Here is a 13,371-nt window from a genome sequence, read left to right as displayed (position 1 = left end):
CCCTCTGCTCAGGGACAGGAGTCGTTCCCCTGCTGCACCTTGGGGTCTCTCCCACACGAGACTTCTCCTGGACTTCTCCAACCTGAGTCCATCCCATGGGTACCAGCCCCCTTCACTCTGCTGCAGCGTGGGTCACTCTGCCACGGGCTCAGTCCTTCAAGGACAGGCTGCTCCAGAGGGGGCCCCTCTGCCTACGGGGTCACAGCCTCCTCTCAGGGATCCCCGCGCTCCTGCGTGGCTCCTCCGGGGGCTGTGGGTGGATCTCTGCATCCCCATGGATCTCCAGGGTCTGCAGGGGGATCTCTGCATCTGGAACTGCTGTGTTTGGAGGCAGCAGGAATAGGCTGAGCTCCACCTGAAGCCTTCCCACATTCCAAGCACCCAGGGCTTCTCCATGGCCTGAGGCTTCTCCACCAGTTCCAAGATCTGTCCGGATCTCCCATTGCCTTCCTGGCTCAGGGAGGGTCTTTCCTCCTCACAGCTCCCTGGGCTCGGTTTGCAGCCCCTCCTTGTGTGGGATCTCTGGGACTTTTCCTTCCCGTTGCATTTCAGTGCCACGAAGCCACTCAAAACGGCCTCTTCCACAAGGTTCTGTGCCAGGGATTTGTTGTCCCTGGTCTCTGTCTGCAGCTCAATGTCTGGGGGAGGAAGGACAAGGAGAGGGAGGGACAGCGAGAAGGGAAAAGGAAAAGGCAGGAAAGAACAAGAAGGAGTAAGGGAGGAAGGAGAAGGGAAAGGAACGTGGATGGATGAAGGACAGAAAGAGGAGAGGAAGGAAGGTGGACAAGGAGAGGATGGGATTTGCCTCCATTGCAGATGGAAGGGGAAGGAGATCCCCCCCAATCCGTCCCTGGCAGGAGGTGTCGGCAGCGGGGTTGTCCTGCAGCCGGGGGTGATGCTGGGCTGGGAGATGGAGCAGAGGAGAGGAGGAAAGGGGCACCTGCCCCTTCACCTGCCTCCTACCCAGGGCATCTTCCTTTTCCTCGCAGCCTCCTCCTCCAACATCTGAACAAAGTTTGGGATTGACAGATCCTGGCTTGGGGGGGAAAGAAAGTGGTGAGCACCTTGGGTTTTGTGAGGAACCAGCCTCACTCTTTAAAATTTTTAAAAGTTTAATAAGAGATAAAAGGGACAATAACAATGCTGGGTGCGTAGCCACAGCCAGAGGCACACTGGGTAACCATAAAATCTTTTTCATTGCATTGGTCAAATACATATTTATAAGGATTATACATATTCAAACATTGCTTTGAATTCGTTTACATCTGGCAATTCTTTAGCTTGGTTCGACCCCTGCCCCCCCTTCTGTGCAGTTTAGAGGGTCCTGTGTCACTTGCTCACAAGGGTCCCCTGTTTGGTAATTTCAGTGACAGTTATTGACAGTCAGCAGCAGAGTCCTCCTTACATCTGTTCTCTCAATGTTATCTGCGTGGTTCTTTCAATGATGTCTGAACATGCAGACGGTTTCAGCTATTTCCACTACTGTAAGTTTATTGTAAGTACTTTGAATCAGCATAGCCATTTCACAAATATATTTGAGTTATTCTAAATATCGTCAGTTAGTTATAAAAATAAAAGTATTATTTATTATTTCACAACTACATTTATTTATGCAAATATTAATATTATAATGCACAATACAAAGCCTCTACTTAAATATTTTGTGAAAGTTTTAACTATAATATACATTTATCATGGATTAGAGTGTATGGACCCCCTAAACTACAAGTTTGTGGGGGACTCTCAGCACCAAGAAAATGGAGATGTAGAGCATCCACAGTATGCCACTGGGATCCATCTCCAAGAGATCTGTGAATGCTCTCCATCAGAGAGCAGAATTCCACTGGGATCCACAGAGTGGTGAGGTTTTCTATTTAATCGGCCTCTTTCTCTCTTTCTCTCCCCCACCTCTATTCCATTTCTATTTTTCTCTTTTTTTTTGTTCTCTCTGACACTTGTTTACTCTACAATAAAACCCACACTATTGACTTTACCACATGCTCTCATTTGCACCCTAATTGAGGCAGAGCCATTTCTGATCATTTTCATCAGTGGATCAGAACAAGGGGCTCGAAGCCCTCCAGTCTGGCTGCTGCTCCATGCCACTTCCAGGGGCTTGGGCTGCTGAAGGGGTGCTGGGCTGGGCCCTTTGTGACACAGGGCCGTTCTATCGGGTTCCTGGGTGCTGTTGGCCATTCTGTTGTCCTGGTGACATGGCACAGCCCCGCCCTGCAGGGGTATATACGGGGCACAGGGCCCTGCGCTGCCCAGGGCCAGGAGTGCCACTGGCTCAGGAGGAAGCAGCTCCTGGGACCTCTGTGCTCCAGACAGTTGCACATGGAGAAGGAAAAGGTGAAGCCCAACTCCAAAGCAGCCAGCCCCATGCCCAGCAGGCTGGAAGAGCAGGCCCTCAGCGGGCAGGGGCTGGGGACAGGCGACAGCTCAGGCCTGCAACCATGCAGCAACCTCAGCAACAGCTGCCATGAGGGATCCCAAGGGGAAGCCTGCATTGAGCAGGAGCTGTCCCCACTGAAACCACCAGAGACCATCAGGCATCCTGAGGGGAAGCCTGCATTGAGCAGGAAGTCTCCCTAGAAAAAAACACCAGCAACCATTAGGAATCCTGCCCCGGCTGGGAGGGCTCTGCTCCCTGCGCGCACGAGGGGCGGCGTGGGCAGAGCACAGAGACCTTCCAGGGGCCTGCGGGAGGGACATTCGTGGCCAGCGCCTTCCAGCTGATCCTTGCTGTCTCCTGCTTCCTCCAGGCCATGGCAAGAGCTGCCGTGTGGGAGGGATGGGGCACGATGAAAGCAACCCCTTGGATGTTAATGCATGCAACAAGTCCTTTAAATGGTCAAAACACATGCCAAATTTTGTGATGCAAGACAGAAACAGCTGGAAGGGCTTGAAAATGTGTTCCAGGAACTCGTGATATGACAGCACTGGTGTTGCTTGGGAACTGTTCTTCCTCCCCTCCTCCCTCATCTCCCTCATCTCCTCTTGGAGGCTCACAATTACAGCAGAGACATGAGCCTGCACCGGGTCATTGATCATACTCCCAAAATATCTAAGCTTCTTGCTTGTTGGCAACAGAACCCACTGTCTCTGTTATTATCAGCATTAATTGTTGCAATAAAGGTGGTGTATTGAGATGGGCCCAGGTTTGCCAGATTCCACAACATCTGCCCTGTGCACCTGACCTTGTCAGGGTCATTGTCATGCTGTCCATCCCTCCCAAAGAGCACCTCCAGCACTGCCACTTCTCTCAGCTCTTGGATCCCTTCCTCAAGGGTCTTCCAACACATTCTATGGTGGTGCTCCTGCATTCTCTCTCTGTGGACAAACCTCTCTGTCACACTCATTAAAAGCCACTCCCAGAGGGAAAGGGACCCTGGCTCCCTTACAAATACCTGGTCCACACCTGAGTCCTGGGTCAAGGGTCCCAAATTCCTTGCCTCAGGACCATCCAGTTGCACACCTGTACCCATAAGGCCTCACACCTGCAGTAACCAGGTGGTAAAAGCCTCACGGCCTCATCACTCAATGTCTTTTTTCAGAGTATGGAGACTTTTGTACGACAGGGACTTGGTCATGATCTCAACCTCTGGCTCCCCTGCTGGTTGTGAGGGCCCTCCTTTCTTATCCTTATTATCTAGGTGCCTTGTTTTCATCTTAGACTTCTTTGTTTCCATAGGGGCGACTGCTGCTGGCTACAAGTGCCTGTGCAGTACAGCTGGAACCTGGACAGATGTAATGTCTGTGGGTTCCACTGCTGCACCATCAGACTCTCCCTCTTTGAGGCAGGGGGAGGGTTTCTCACCAGCTGTGGAAAGGTACTCCTTCAGCATCTGGCTCATCTCACACATCTCCTTCACTAAAACGCCCACCCAATCCAGGTTTTTAATTTCTGAAGTGGGCTGTGGGGCAGGGTCAGTCTCTGCAGGAGCATCCCAATTTCCTGGGGTAGGTATCAGGGTTGTTATCCAAATCAATCTCCCCTTATCTCTGAATGTTAAATAGAACAGGTTTAACAGGAATATCAGCAACACCAGCCACTGTAGTATAGCATTAGCATTTAGAGAAGATTTGAACCCTTTCAAAACTGGTGGGGTGGACCTAAACGGTGGACTGGATGAAGGGTTGGGAGAAAATTTCCCCTGCTGTCACTTCCTCACAGTAACTACCATTATTGAATTAAACCCCAAAAACACACAGTTAGAGTGTGATAGCTCTGAATCCACGTTGCCATCTTCCAGAGGAAGTTAAAAACCCATGAATTCCTCACCTTATCAACCCACAAAATGAACTGGATAATAGTCACAGTAGCCTTAGTGATAGGACCCATGTTCAAATAAGGGCCTGCAAATGGGAGAGATGTAGCTGTGACCACGTGCAGCCCAAACCAGGGTAAGCTGGACAACATGGTGTCACCTAAAACACAAAATCAGGTCACTCAAGAACTGTTATTGCTTTTCCAGCCTTTCCACTCAATGTCCACAGGTTCCACCGTTGGGTGCCAAAATCACTCCTGGTGTGAATAAAAGACAGGTGTGTGCTAGGGAAAGCAGGGCCTTCCCTTGAAATGGAGGAAGTAAATCCCTCCCTCTGAATGAGTACAATTTTGAAATTAAGGGGCTCTCAGGCCAAGATATGGGGACAGGAATGACAGTTCTTTACTAGTATATCTAAGAAGGCAAACAGAACAACAACTCTGGAATCAAGAACAAGCAGAACAGGAACCCAGTTCCAGTCCTTCTGGGCCTCAGGCACTTTTCCCCTGTGCTGCAGTCACCGTCACCGCTGGCAGTGAGCGCTGGCAGATTCCCGGTGGACGGGGCAGATGTGACGATCCCGGCACCTGCAGGGGCTGGGGGTGATGGCAGCTGTGTCCCAGATGGGAAGGGATGGAGGAGAGGCAGGATGCTGGGAAAACAGCAAGCTGAAGCAGGAGGGCGTCCAAGCAGGGCTGCGGGGTCCAAAACAGAGAGGCAGCTCCCGGCGTTGGGATGGTGGGGGGGTAGCAATGACCTTTCTGCTCCGAGAGCCAAAAGCGAGCGAGAGCCAGCAACTGCCCCCACCCTCCTTTACCTGCTTCCAATCTCACCGTGTTCCCCCTTTCCCTCCCCCCGCCCTCCGAGAGAAACTCCCAAAAAGACAGGGATGCCCTCCCTGGTGCTGGGACCCAACCATCAGTGCTTCTTAGCATGTCAATGGGAAAAAAATTCCACAGGCAGAGAGGAAAGGAAAAACCAACCCCCAACAGACGCTTATCCAGTTCTTCACTGATTTGAGGTTTATCAGGTGTTGCAAACACTGGGATGATGGTACAATGTTTTAATCTTTGGTAATAATCTAATTTCACGAGTGTTTTTAATTATATCTCTTATCGGAAATGTTTTGGATTGTTGTATCAGAATTATTCCCAGTTACTATTTTTGGTTTTACTACATGTATTGTTTTGTTTTGAACTTCCCTTCATGTTCATGGCAAGAGTCATGAATGCTGTTTTTAAAACAAGGAAAGGGGAATTAGCTCCTAAATATTTACATATTTATAAAAATTTTTTTTAATATTTATTCCAAAAAAGTAAAATATTTTTATGTAAGGCTCTTCAATTGAATGTACAATGAAAAAGTCTAATTAATTCATTAACTTAAGGAGAAGGTATGCATGTGTTTTTATCATCAACAAGTTCAAAGTAGTCACCTGTTCATTCAGCCAAACATCAATTGCCTCCAAGAAAATGAAGCCCAGTGAGAAGAAAAAGAACCTAATCACCATGCAGCCTTCGTGGCCAGAACAAAACCAGAAGTAGGACTGCCAAGACATGGCTGTGTCTGGAAATTTACAGGCAAATTGCCAAGGAAAGCCTTGTGTCAACATCATGGAATAGTGTTCCTACTAACCTTCTTCAGTTATTCCCTGTTCCAGGATCCAAGAGCACATTCAGTGATGTCAAAGATCAACATTTCCAGCTAATGGACTATTTGGACTTTAAAACAATGGTCATTTATTCCCATTTCCCTAGGACACACTGGACATTATTCTTTTATTTATCATGCTGTGAAACCCTGTGTCAATGACATGATAGAATTTGCTAAGTTTTGTTGATTGTAATCGGTCTTTTGTGTATCTTACCCATATCTAAGAGATAACCAGTGATAACCTTAATGAGATAACACCCTCACAAGAGAGAGCTATTTTATCATCAGAACATATGAGCCTTTTTTGAATTAATGAAAAAGGGTGAGATGTTGCAGTCAGGTAGACAAATTATAAAAGGAAGGCTCCATAAAATCAGGTCTTGCTCTCTGCTAAATTAATAGCTAGCCTGTCACTTCTTCTATGTGCAGCTAAGTTACTTGCTTGTTCCCATGTGAAAACAATCTTAAGCCTGAAAACAATTAACACAACAAGCTATTCTGGTAAGAGAACCATTTGCACCTGCAAGAAATAAGAAATCTGTCCTGCTGGGGACAAGGACGTTCATTCCCTTCCAGGAGCCCAATGCCCGGCTGGGGCTCCAGGGCAGGGGGTCCTTGAGCAGCTGCCCCAGAACCTCCGCCAGGGTCTCCCAGCGCAGCCGGAGCCGCTCGGCCTGGGGTCCCCAAAGGCCTCAGCGAGCCCCAAGTCCCTGCCAGGAACCCTCAACTCCCTCCAAGCCAGCATCCCCCACTGCCCCTGCAAGTTCCCCCCATGGCACCGGCCGTGGCCGTGTCCCCACATGTCACTGGCCATGTCCCACCATGTCCTCACCCATGGCTGTGTCCCCACCATGTTTCCATCCCTGTCACTGTCCCCCACATCTCCATCCATGCCCGTGTCCCCCCATGTCACCACAAATGGCCACGTCCCCCTCCATGTCCATGTGTCCCCATGTCACTCTCCATGTCTGTGTCCCCACCATGTCCCCACCCATGTTTCAGTTCAGTGTCTTTATTTTTAGCCAGTGTTGGATGTTTTAAAGGACGAAGATAAATGAAAATCAAATCCAGGCGAAAAGAAAATTATTTCCATGTCTCTGCGGGCTGAGGATTAACGTGCTTGGGAGGGAGGGAAGAACATTTTTGGAGGAGTTTCCACCCCACTGTCTCCAAAATCTTGGTCTTTGCCCCAGTCCATCACCATTTGGCTGCAGAAGACACCCCTGGGCAATAGGAAATTAAAATCCTGGAATCACTGAGGTTTGATGTAGTGGTTTTGGTTTATTAATTTGAAACTTTTTTTGTGAGAGAGGATTAAGAAGTAGACAAAAAACAGGTTTAACTTTAAATGGTACAAAGAGAAATTTTATTACTATAAACCAGAAGAAATATAAATTTAGAATAAAACTTCAGACAACTTTATTTCTTCCACACAATCTTTTTTACTACTGAAAACAAAGAAAAAAATCAGGCAGTTTACCATCTTTAAAATAGTTTTTTACTAATTTACTTCAAAGAGGAGACTTTTTTTCAGTCTATGGAGATTTCTTCACAAAAAACAGTTTTCTTGTGGTTTGGATGTTACAGTGATTAAGATAATGGAAATCTGATCACTACCTAAAAACCCTTTTTTCAGACTAAAAGTTTTTCTCACAACTTTTATTACGGACTATATTAACTTATGAGGCACACTTTAAGGATTATAACAGATTAAACAAAAGCTTACTTTATTTTTGAGAACAGAGGTTTTTTTCTGTTTTTTTTTTCCTGTGGAACACCAGGGGGATTTTGATTATTTAAACGTAGATTACAGCAATTTTAACATGTCCTTACTTTAATATTACTACCTTTGTTTATATTTACAGTTAGAACAGTCATATTCACTTCGTAATATTTTTATGTGGTATAGAGGAAACAAGAGTTTTTTTCTCCATATTTTAAAAAAGAGAAAATTTAGTTCATGAGTTTTCTCCTTTCTTTATTTGGTGTTTGACTTTTCTTTTTGTTTGATTTCGATGTTTTTATATTGTTTCTGCGTGTATTACTATTTTGGGTTTTTAAAATTTATTTTATTTTTTATTTAGGCGCGAGAATAAAGTATCTGTAAAGTTTTATTCTGGGCATTGAAAGAGTTAATACCTTGCCCAGAGGGCAGCAGATGGTTTTGTGATTTTTTCCAGGTGGGGCAGTCAGAGTTATTTAGGATAAAGAGTCTTTCAAGGCCACGCTGGGGGCTGGGTGAGGACTGTAGGGTTTAGTCAGAGGAGCCGTGATGAGTTTCTGGTTTCGTGGCTGTTCTCCAGCGCCCGCTGCACTCAATTCCAGCCACGGGCCGGGGGTTCTTCCTCCACCCTGCCCAGCAGGGCACCACCAGAAGAGAGGATTGAACACAGAAGAGCCAAATCCGCCCGCGCAGCCCCCGCCGAGCCCGAGCGGCGGCCGCCGGGGCCCTGCTCCCGAGAGCGCTGCGAGGAGATGGTGGCGCTGGAGCGGGCCGAGGAGCGCATGGCCGAGCTGCAGCAGGAGAAGGGCAGCCTGCGGCAGCTGCTGGAGGACGTGCGGGCCGCCCTGCAGAGCAGCGATGCGCGGTGCCCGGCGCTGCGGCTGAGTCCGGGCCGGCTTCTGCACCGCGCTCCCGGCGGCGCCTCGGGTGGCCCCGAGCGCTTCAGGAGAGATGCTGCTCTCGGAAAGTCAGTGTTTAGAACCCCTCCACCTCCGGAATGAGACCGAAGTCGCTCGTTCATCCTCGGCATTAACTTTCCAGTAAAGTTTAGTTACAAGGGAGGCTTTTAGGAGAAATGTACGGCACCGGTGTGCCATTAAATCTATTTGTGATGAGCACTGTTCAAAGTGTAGGGGAGTTCAGCTTAACAAACCCACGTGTACAATGCTGCTGCTGCTTCTCCTGCACGTGTAGCCAGGATGTGCTGATAGCAGATGCTGGGTATGCACTGCTGCAGGGTTTTTCCTGAAGTAAGAAAGAACTTTGGGATTCTTACCTGCACAAGCACGTGCAGTGCCTCAGTCATAAGTGCCTCAGAAATATCAGAAGTGTGTCTTCTTCAGAGTGTGGTCACAAGGGTTCAGAGTTGGAGCCAGTTCTGCAGGCAGGCTGATGAATAGTCTGGGGCTCCTCTGCAGAGCCCCATTCATTCTGGGGCTGCTTTCTGCTGGTTCTGCTGCACTGGCTCGAGTGAAACACACACCCAATTAACAGCAGTTAAATTACTCTGGCATAAAACAGTGGGGAACAGGCAGAGCAGTGAAGGGCAGCATGGACCAGTTGCTCTGGCAGGTCTGACGAGGTCTGGTTTGATGCAGCACTCACAGAACTCTGCTCCACCTGTGACACTTCCACTTGCAGTAGATGACTGCTCCTCTTCACAATATCCAGCAAGGCAGGTCAAAGACACTTTTACCATTTTCATCTTCAAAAGGGAGAGGAAATCAGCAGCAAACATGAAGTAACCAGTCAGAGCTCCTGGGCAGAAACAAAAGAACAAAGAGTGATGGAAAAAAACAAGTGGAGCAGGGATCCTTATCTGTGTGGGAGATATCCTCTGCTAATGGGCCATCTGTTAAAACCAGGTGGGGCAGTGTTCTTTATCATTTCCACAACCCATCCTTCCTCCAGGTAGATATCTTCTGTTAATGGGCCATTGAGTGCCACTGCATGACTGATAAAATTCCATCATCCCATTGGGAGATGCTCCAGCCAGGGGGAGGAGCCAAGCCTTTCCTACCTAGATAAAATCTGAGATTTGGAACACCAACGCAGCCCTTACCCACTGGATTCCAGAGGACAAGAGCTACCAGACCTTTCTACAGCATCACTACTACAACAAAACCACTTCATTGGGACTGCTACCACCACCCTAACTAGCAGGGTGTCAGGTTGTATTCTGATTCTGTCAGTTGTTTTCTTTTCTACTGTTGCATGTATTTTAATTCTCTTCTCTTTTTTCCTATAAAATTGTATTTCTGACTTGGAGTCTCTCACTGGTTTTGCTTTCAAACCAGCACAATTTTGGAGGGTATTTTGGCTGAATCTTGATATTTGGGGAGTTTTTGATCCGTGTGTTAAAGTTTGGAGGATTTTGGATGGGAATCTTGGTGTTTGGGAGGTTATTACAGACACAAGATGCTCAATGACTTCCAGTGATGAACTTGGTCAAGGAGGAGCACACAGTTTATGGAGCTGTCTTCTTGTTATTTCCCCCTAAACCAGGAATTTTCATTCCCCAGGTGTGAGCAGATGGAGGAGGCAGAAAAGCCCCAGAGATCTCTCACGAGGAGGGGCTGCAAACCCAGCCCAGGGAGCTGCGAGGAGGAAAGACCCTCCCTGAGCCGGGAAGGCGGCCGGAGATCCAGGCAGAGCTCAGAGCTGGTGGAGAAGCCTCCTGGAGGGGAGAAGCCCCACAAGTGCTTGGAATGTGGGAAGAGTTTCAGGTGGAGCTCCCATCTGATCCAGCACCAGGTGGTCCACACTGGGGAGAAGCCCTACGAGTGTGGACAATGTGGGAAGAGCTTCAGAGACAGGTCCCATCTGATCCGGCACCAAAGGATCCACACTGGGGAAAAGCCCTACGAGTGTGGGAAATGTGGGAAGAGCTTCACAACGATTTCTCACCTGATGGAGCACCAGGTGATCCACACAAGGGAACGGCCCTACACCTGCTTGGAATGTGGGAAGAGCTTTGGGTGGAGCTTTGACCTGAGAAAACACCAGCGCATCCACACCGGGGAGAGGCCCTACGAGTGTCCCAAGTGTGGGAAGAGGTTTCAGACCAGCTCCAATCTCCTTCTACATGAGCAGATTCACACAGAGGAGAGGCCCTTCCGCTGCCCCGACTGCGGGAAGGGATTCAACCGCAACTCCCACATCATCAGCCACCGGCGCATCCACACTGGGGAGAGGCCCTACGAGTGTCCTGAGTGTGGGAAGAGCTTCTCACAGAGCTCTAACTTGACCCAACACCAACGGAATCACCACTAAGGGAAGCCCTGTGAGTGTCCCGAGTGTGGGAAGAGCTTCGTGCTCTGCTCCAGCTCCATCCCCCGTTGGGCAGAGCCCTGGTGGTCCGTGGTCCTGATGATCCCCATTGTGTGGGGGGAAGTTGTTGGAGAGATTTCTCTCTCTTTTCCTTCTGTTGCTATGATTTGATTGGGAATAAATTCCCTCGCTGTGCCCACGCTGTGTCTGTGTTGCCCATTTTGCTGTTTGGTGTCTTTGCTTGTCCCGTCTTAATCTGATCCTGGAGCTCCTGGTTAAACTCTATCTTCCTTTGCAGCTGGAGGGGCAGGGTCAGAGTGGCTTTGGTGGGTGCCTGACATCGGGCCAGCATCACCCAGGCCATGGGCACCCCTGAGATCCCAGTGTGGTGATGCATTCCCCCACTCCTAGAGAAAGTGCCAACCCAAACTGAGGCCAGGATGAAACATGGTTATGACTGGAGCCCACTCTCTATCAACAGAAATCCAAAAGGAGACCTTTGAGCTCTCCTGGGCCACCGTGGGCTGTGACCAGCAGTCTCCCTCTGAGTGGCCTCTCAGAGCCAGCAAACCCTCGGCTTTGCTGTGCCTGGAGGATCACTGAAACACGACGTGTCCTGGGCCCATACCCTCGCTGCTCAAGGCCCCATCCTTTGGCCAGTGGGAGATGCAAAAACATCTGAAGGGAGGATTTCACTGAGCTCTGGGGGGAATTGCTTGCACTGACTGTTCCTGTCTGTGTGTGTGCCCCTGCACATATGCTATAGCAAATCTGGGAGAAATACAGCTTTCCTAGATGTGGAAGTACCTTGGATATCTAAGTTATGCCTGTAAGCAAGGTTCAGTTATAGTTAGGAACATACTTAAATGCTGTTAAATGCTAAGTGTTTTGCTAAGTTCTTAAATGGAAGTCATAAGTGTTGTTATTGTATTAAGTTGCTAAATACAACTTGGAAGTTACAGCTGTAAGTTAGGTTAAATGCTGTTAAGTGTTATTGCTCTGTGGAATTGTTAATGTGAAGTTCTAAGTTAAGTTAGGTATAAGTTTGGTGTTGTTCGTCTGTTGATTTGCTCGGCCTAAGGTATAACTTAAGTTACAAATTAAGGTAGAAGTTCAAATGTTTTTAGGCCGTGTTCCTTTTAATCCCTGCATGCACCTAAACACAGCACACACCCACCCACACTCCCCTAGAGAGTTCCCAGTTAATTTCTGTTCTGATTGCATGGATTTTATTTGGTGTTGTTCTTGCCTTGTTGTGCCTCACCTGTCCTGTAGGCAGTGGAGTGAATCTTGCCAACAAACTTATTGTACTTTGTTGCTTAATATTAAATCTGACTTTTGTTCATGCCTTTGTCACCGATTTTTAAGCGATCTCAAACGCTCTCATTCATGACAGCACCACAATGTCCCGCATCACCGAGGGCCCTGACACACGCCCGTGTCACAAAGGGCCACCCCCGGCACCCAAGAGCAGAGGGACAGCCTGGAAGCGGCCCGGAGCAGCCCCGGCCTCGTGGCCTTGTAGCCCCTGGCGTGGCCAGAGCCCTGGGAGGCTTTGGGGTCCCCACGTTGGTGTCCCAGGGGTTCCCCGTCTCCAGGCTCATCCCTTCTCCAGGCTCCCCTCACTCCCGGCTCTCGGGGTCCCCCCTCTCCAGGCCCCCATTTCAGGCTCCGGCACTCCCGGGGCTCTCCCCTTTTCGCTTTCCCCCCCTCAAGGCTGCTCCCCTCGCCCTGCCAGTCCCGGGCGATCGCCACGGGGCTCCGGGGACCTCCATCCCCCACCCACCGCCGGGGCTCTGTCTGCAGCCACCACCCAGACATCCCCAAAAAAACCACCCGGGGACCCCGCAGGATCCCCCAAAAGGGGATTTCGGGACAGCTTTGGAGCCCTGCAAGATGCAAACATCGCTCCGCCCGCCGCCTCCCGAAAAAAACAGGGAGACCCAAAGATACTTCGGGTGAGCTCCAAATATCCCTCCCCCTTTCAAAAAACCCCTGCCAGGACCGCCCAAGATATTGGGGTCGAGGTCCCCCTCCCCGGTCACCTACACAATACGGGGGGGCCGATACTGCGGGCGCGAAGGGGCCGCAGATCCAGAGAGCGATGGACGCACGGGCTGCCGCCTCTCGCTGCTCCTCCTCCTCTTCTTGCTCCTCCTCTACCCCTCCTCTTCCTCCTGATCCTCCTCCTCCTTCTCCTGCTCCTTCTCCTCCATCCCTCGGCTGCCGGCCTGGAGCTCTCTCGGGTGAGCGGGGCCGGAAAGGGACCGGTGGGAAAGGGGTGGGAGAGGGGCTATAAAGGGAGATGGGAGAGCGGGAAGAGGGTTCCCAGGGAGGGTGTCCACGTTAAGCCCAGGACCCCCAATCCCCTCCGTGTCCTGCCAGCCCCTCCCGGCGCTGTGGGGTCCGGGCCGTGCCCCAGTGCCGGCTCAGGGGGTGCTCCAGGCTGACGTG

General features: G+C 49.8%; 1 protein-coding gene across 1 annotated transcript in view; it reads left to right on the top strand.

Annotated features, from left to right (window-relative positions):
- Window positions 1–10,920, top strand: part of LOC148218173 (uncharacterized) — a 36,274-nt gene extending 25,354 nt beyond the window's left edge. The window contains exon 3 of the mRNA XM_088157919.1: window positions 10,339–10,920. Within this exon, the coding sequence (XP_088014045.1) occupies window positions 10,339–10,920 (582 nt within the window). The remainder of the gene's footprint in view (window positions 1–10,338) is intronic.
- Window positions 10,921–13,371: the final 2,451 nt, after the last annotated feature.

The sequence above is a fragment of the Sturnus vulgaris genome, unplaced genomic scaffold, assembly GCF_052056855.1.
Source record: "Sturnus vulgaris isolate bStuVul1 unplaced genomic scaffold, bStuVul1.hap1 Scaffold_194, whole genome shotgun sequence".
Taxonomy (NCBI): domain Eukaryota; kingdom Metazoa; phylum Chordata; class Aves; order Passeriformes; family Sturnidae; genus Sturnus; species Sturnus vulgaris.
The sequence above is the reverse complement of the archived record's forward strand: the minus strand, read 5'-3'. Positions and strand labels throughout refer to the sequence as shown.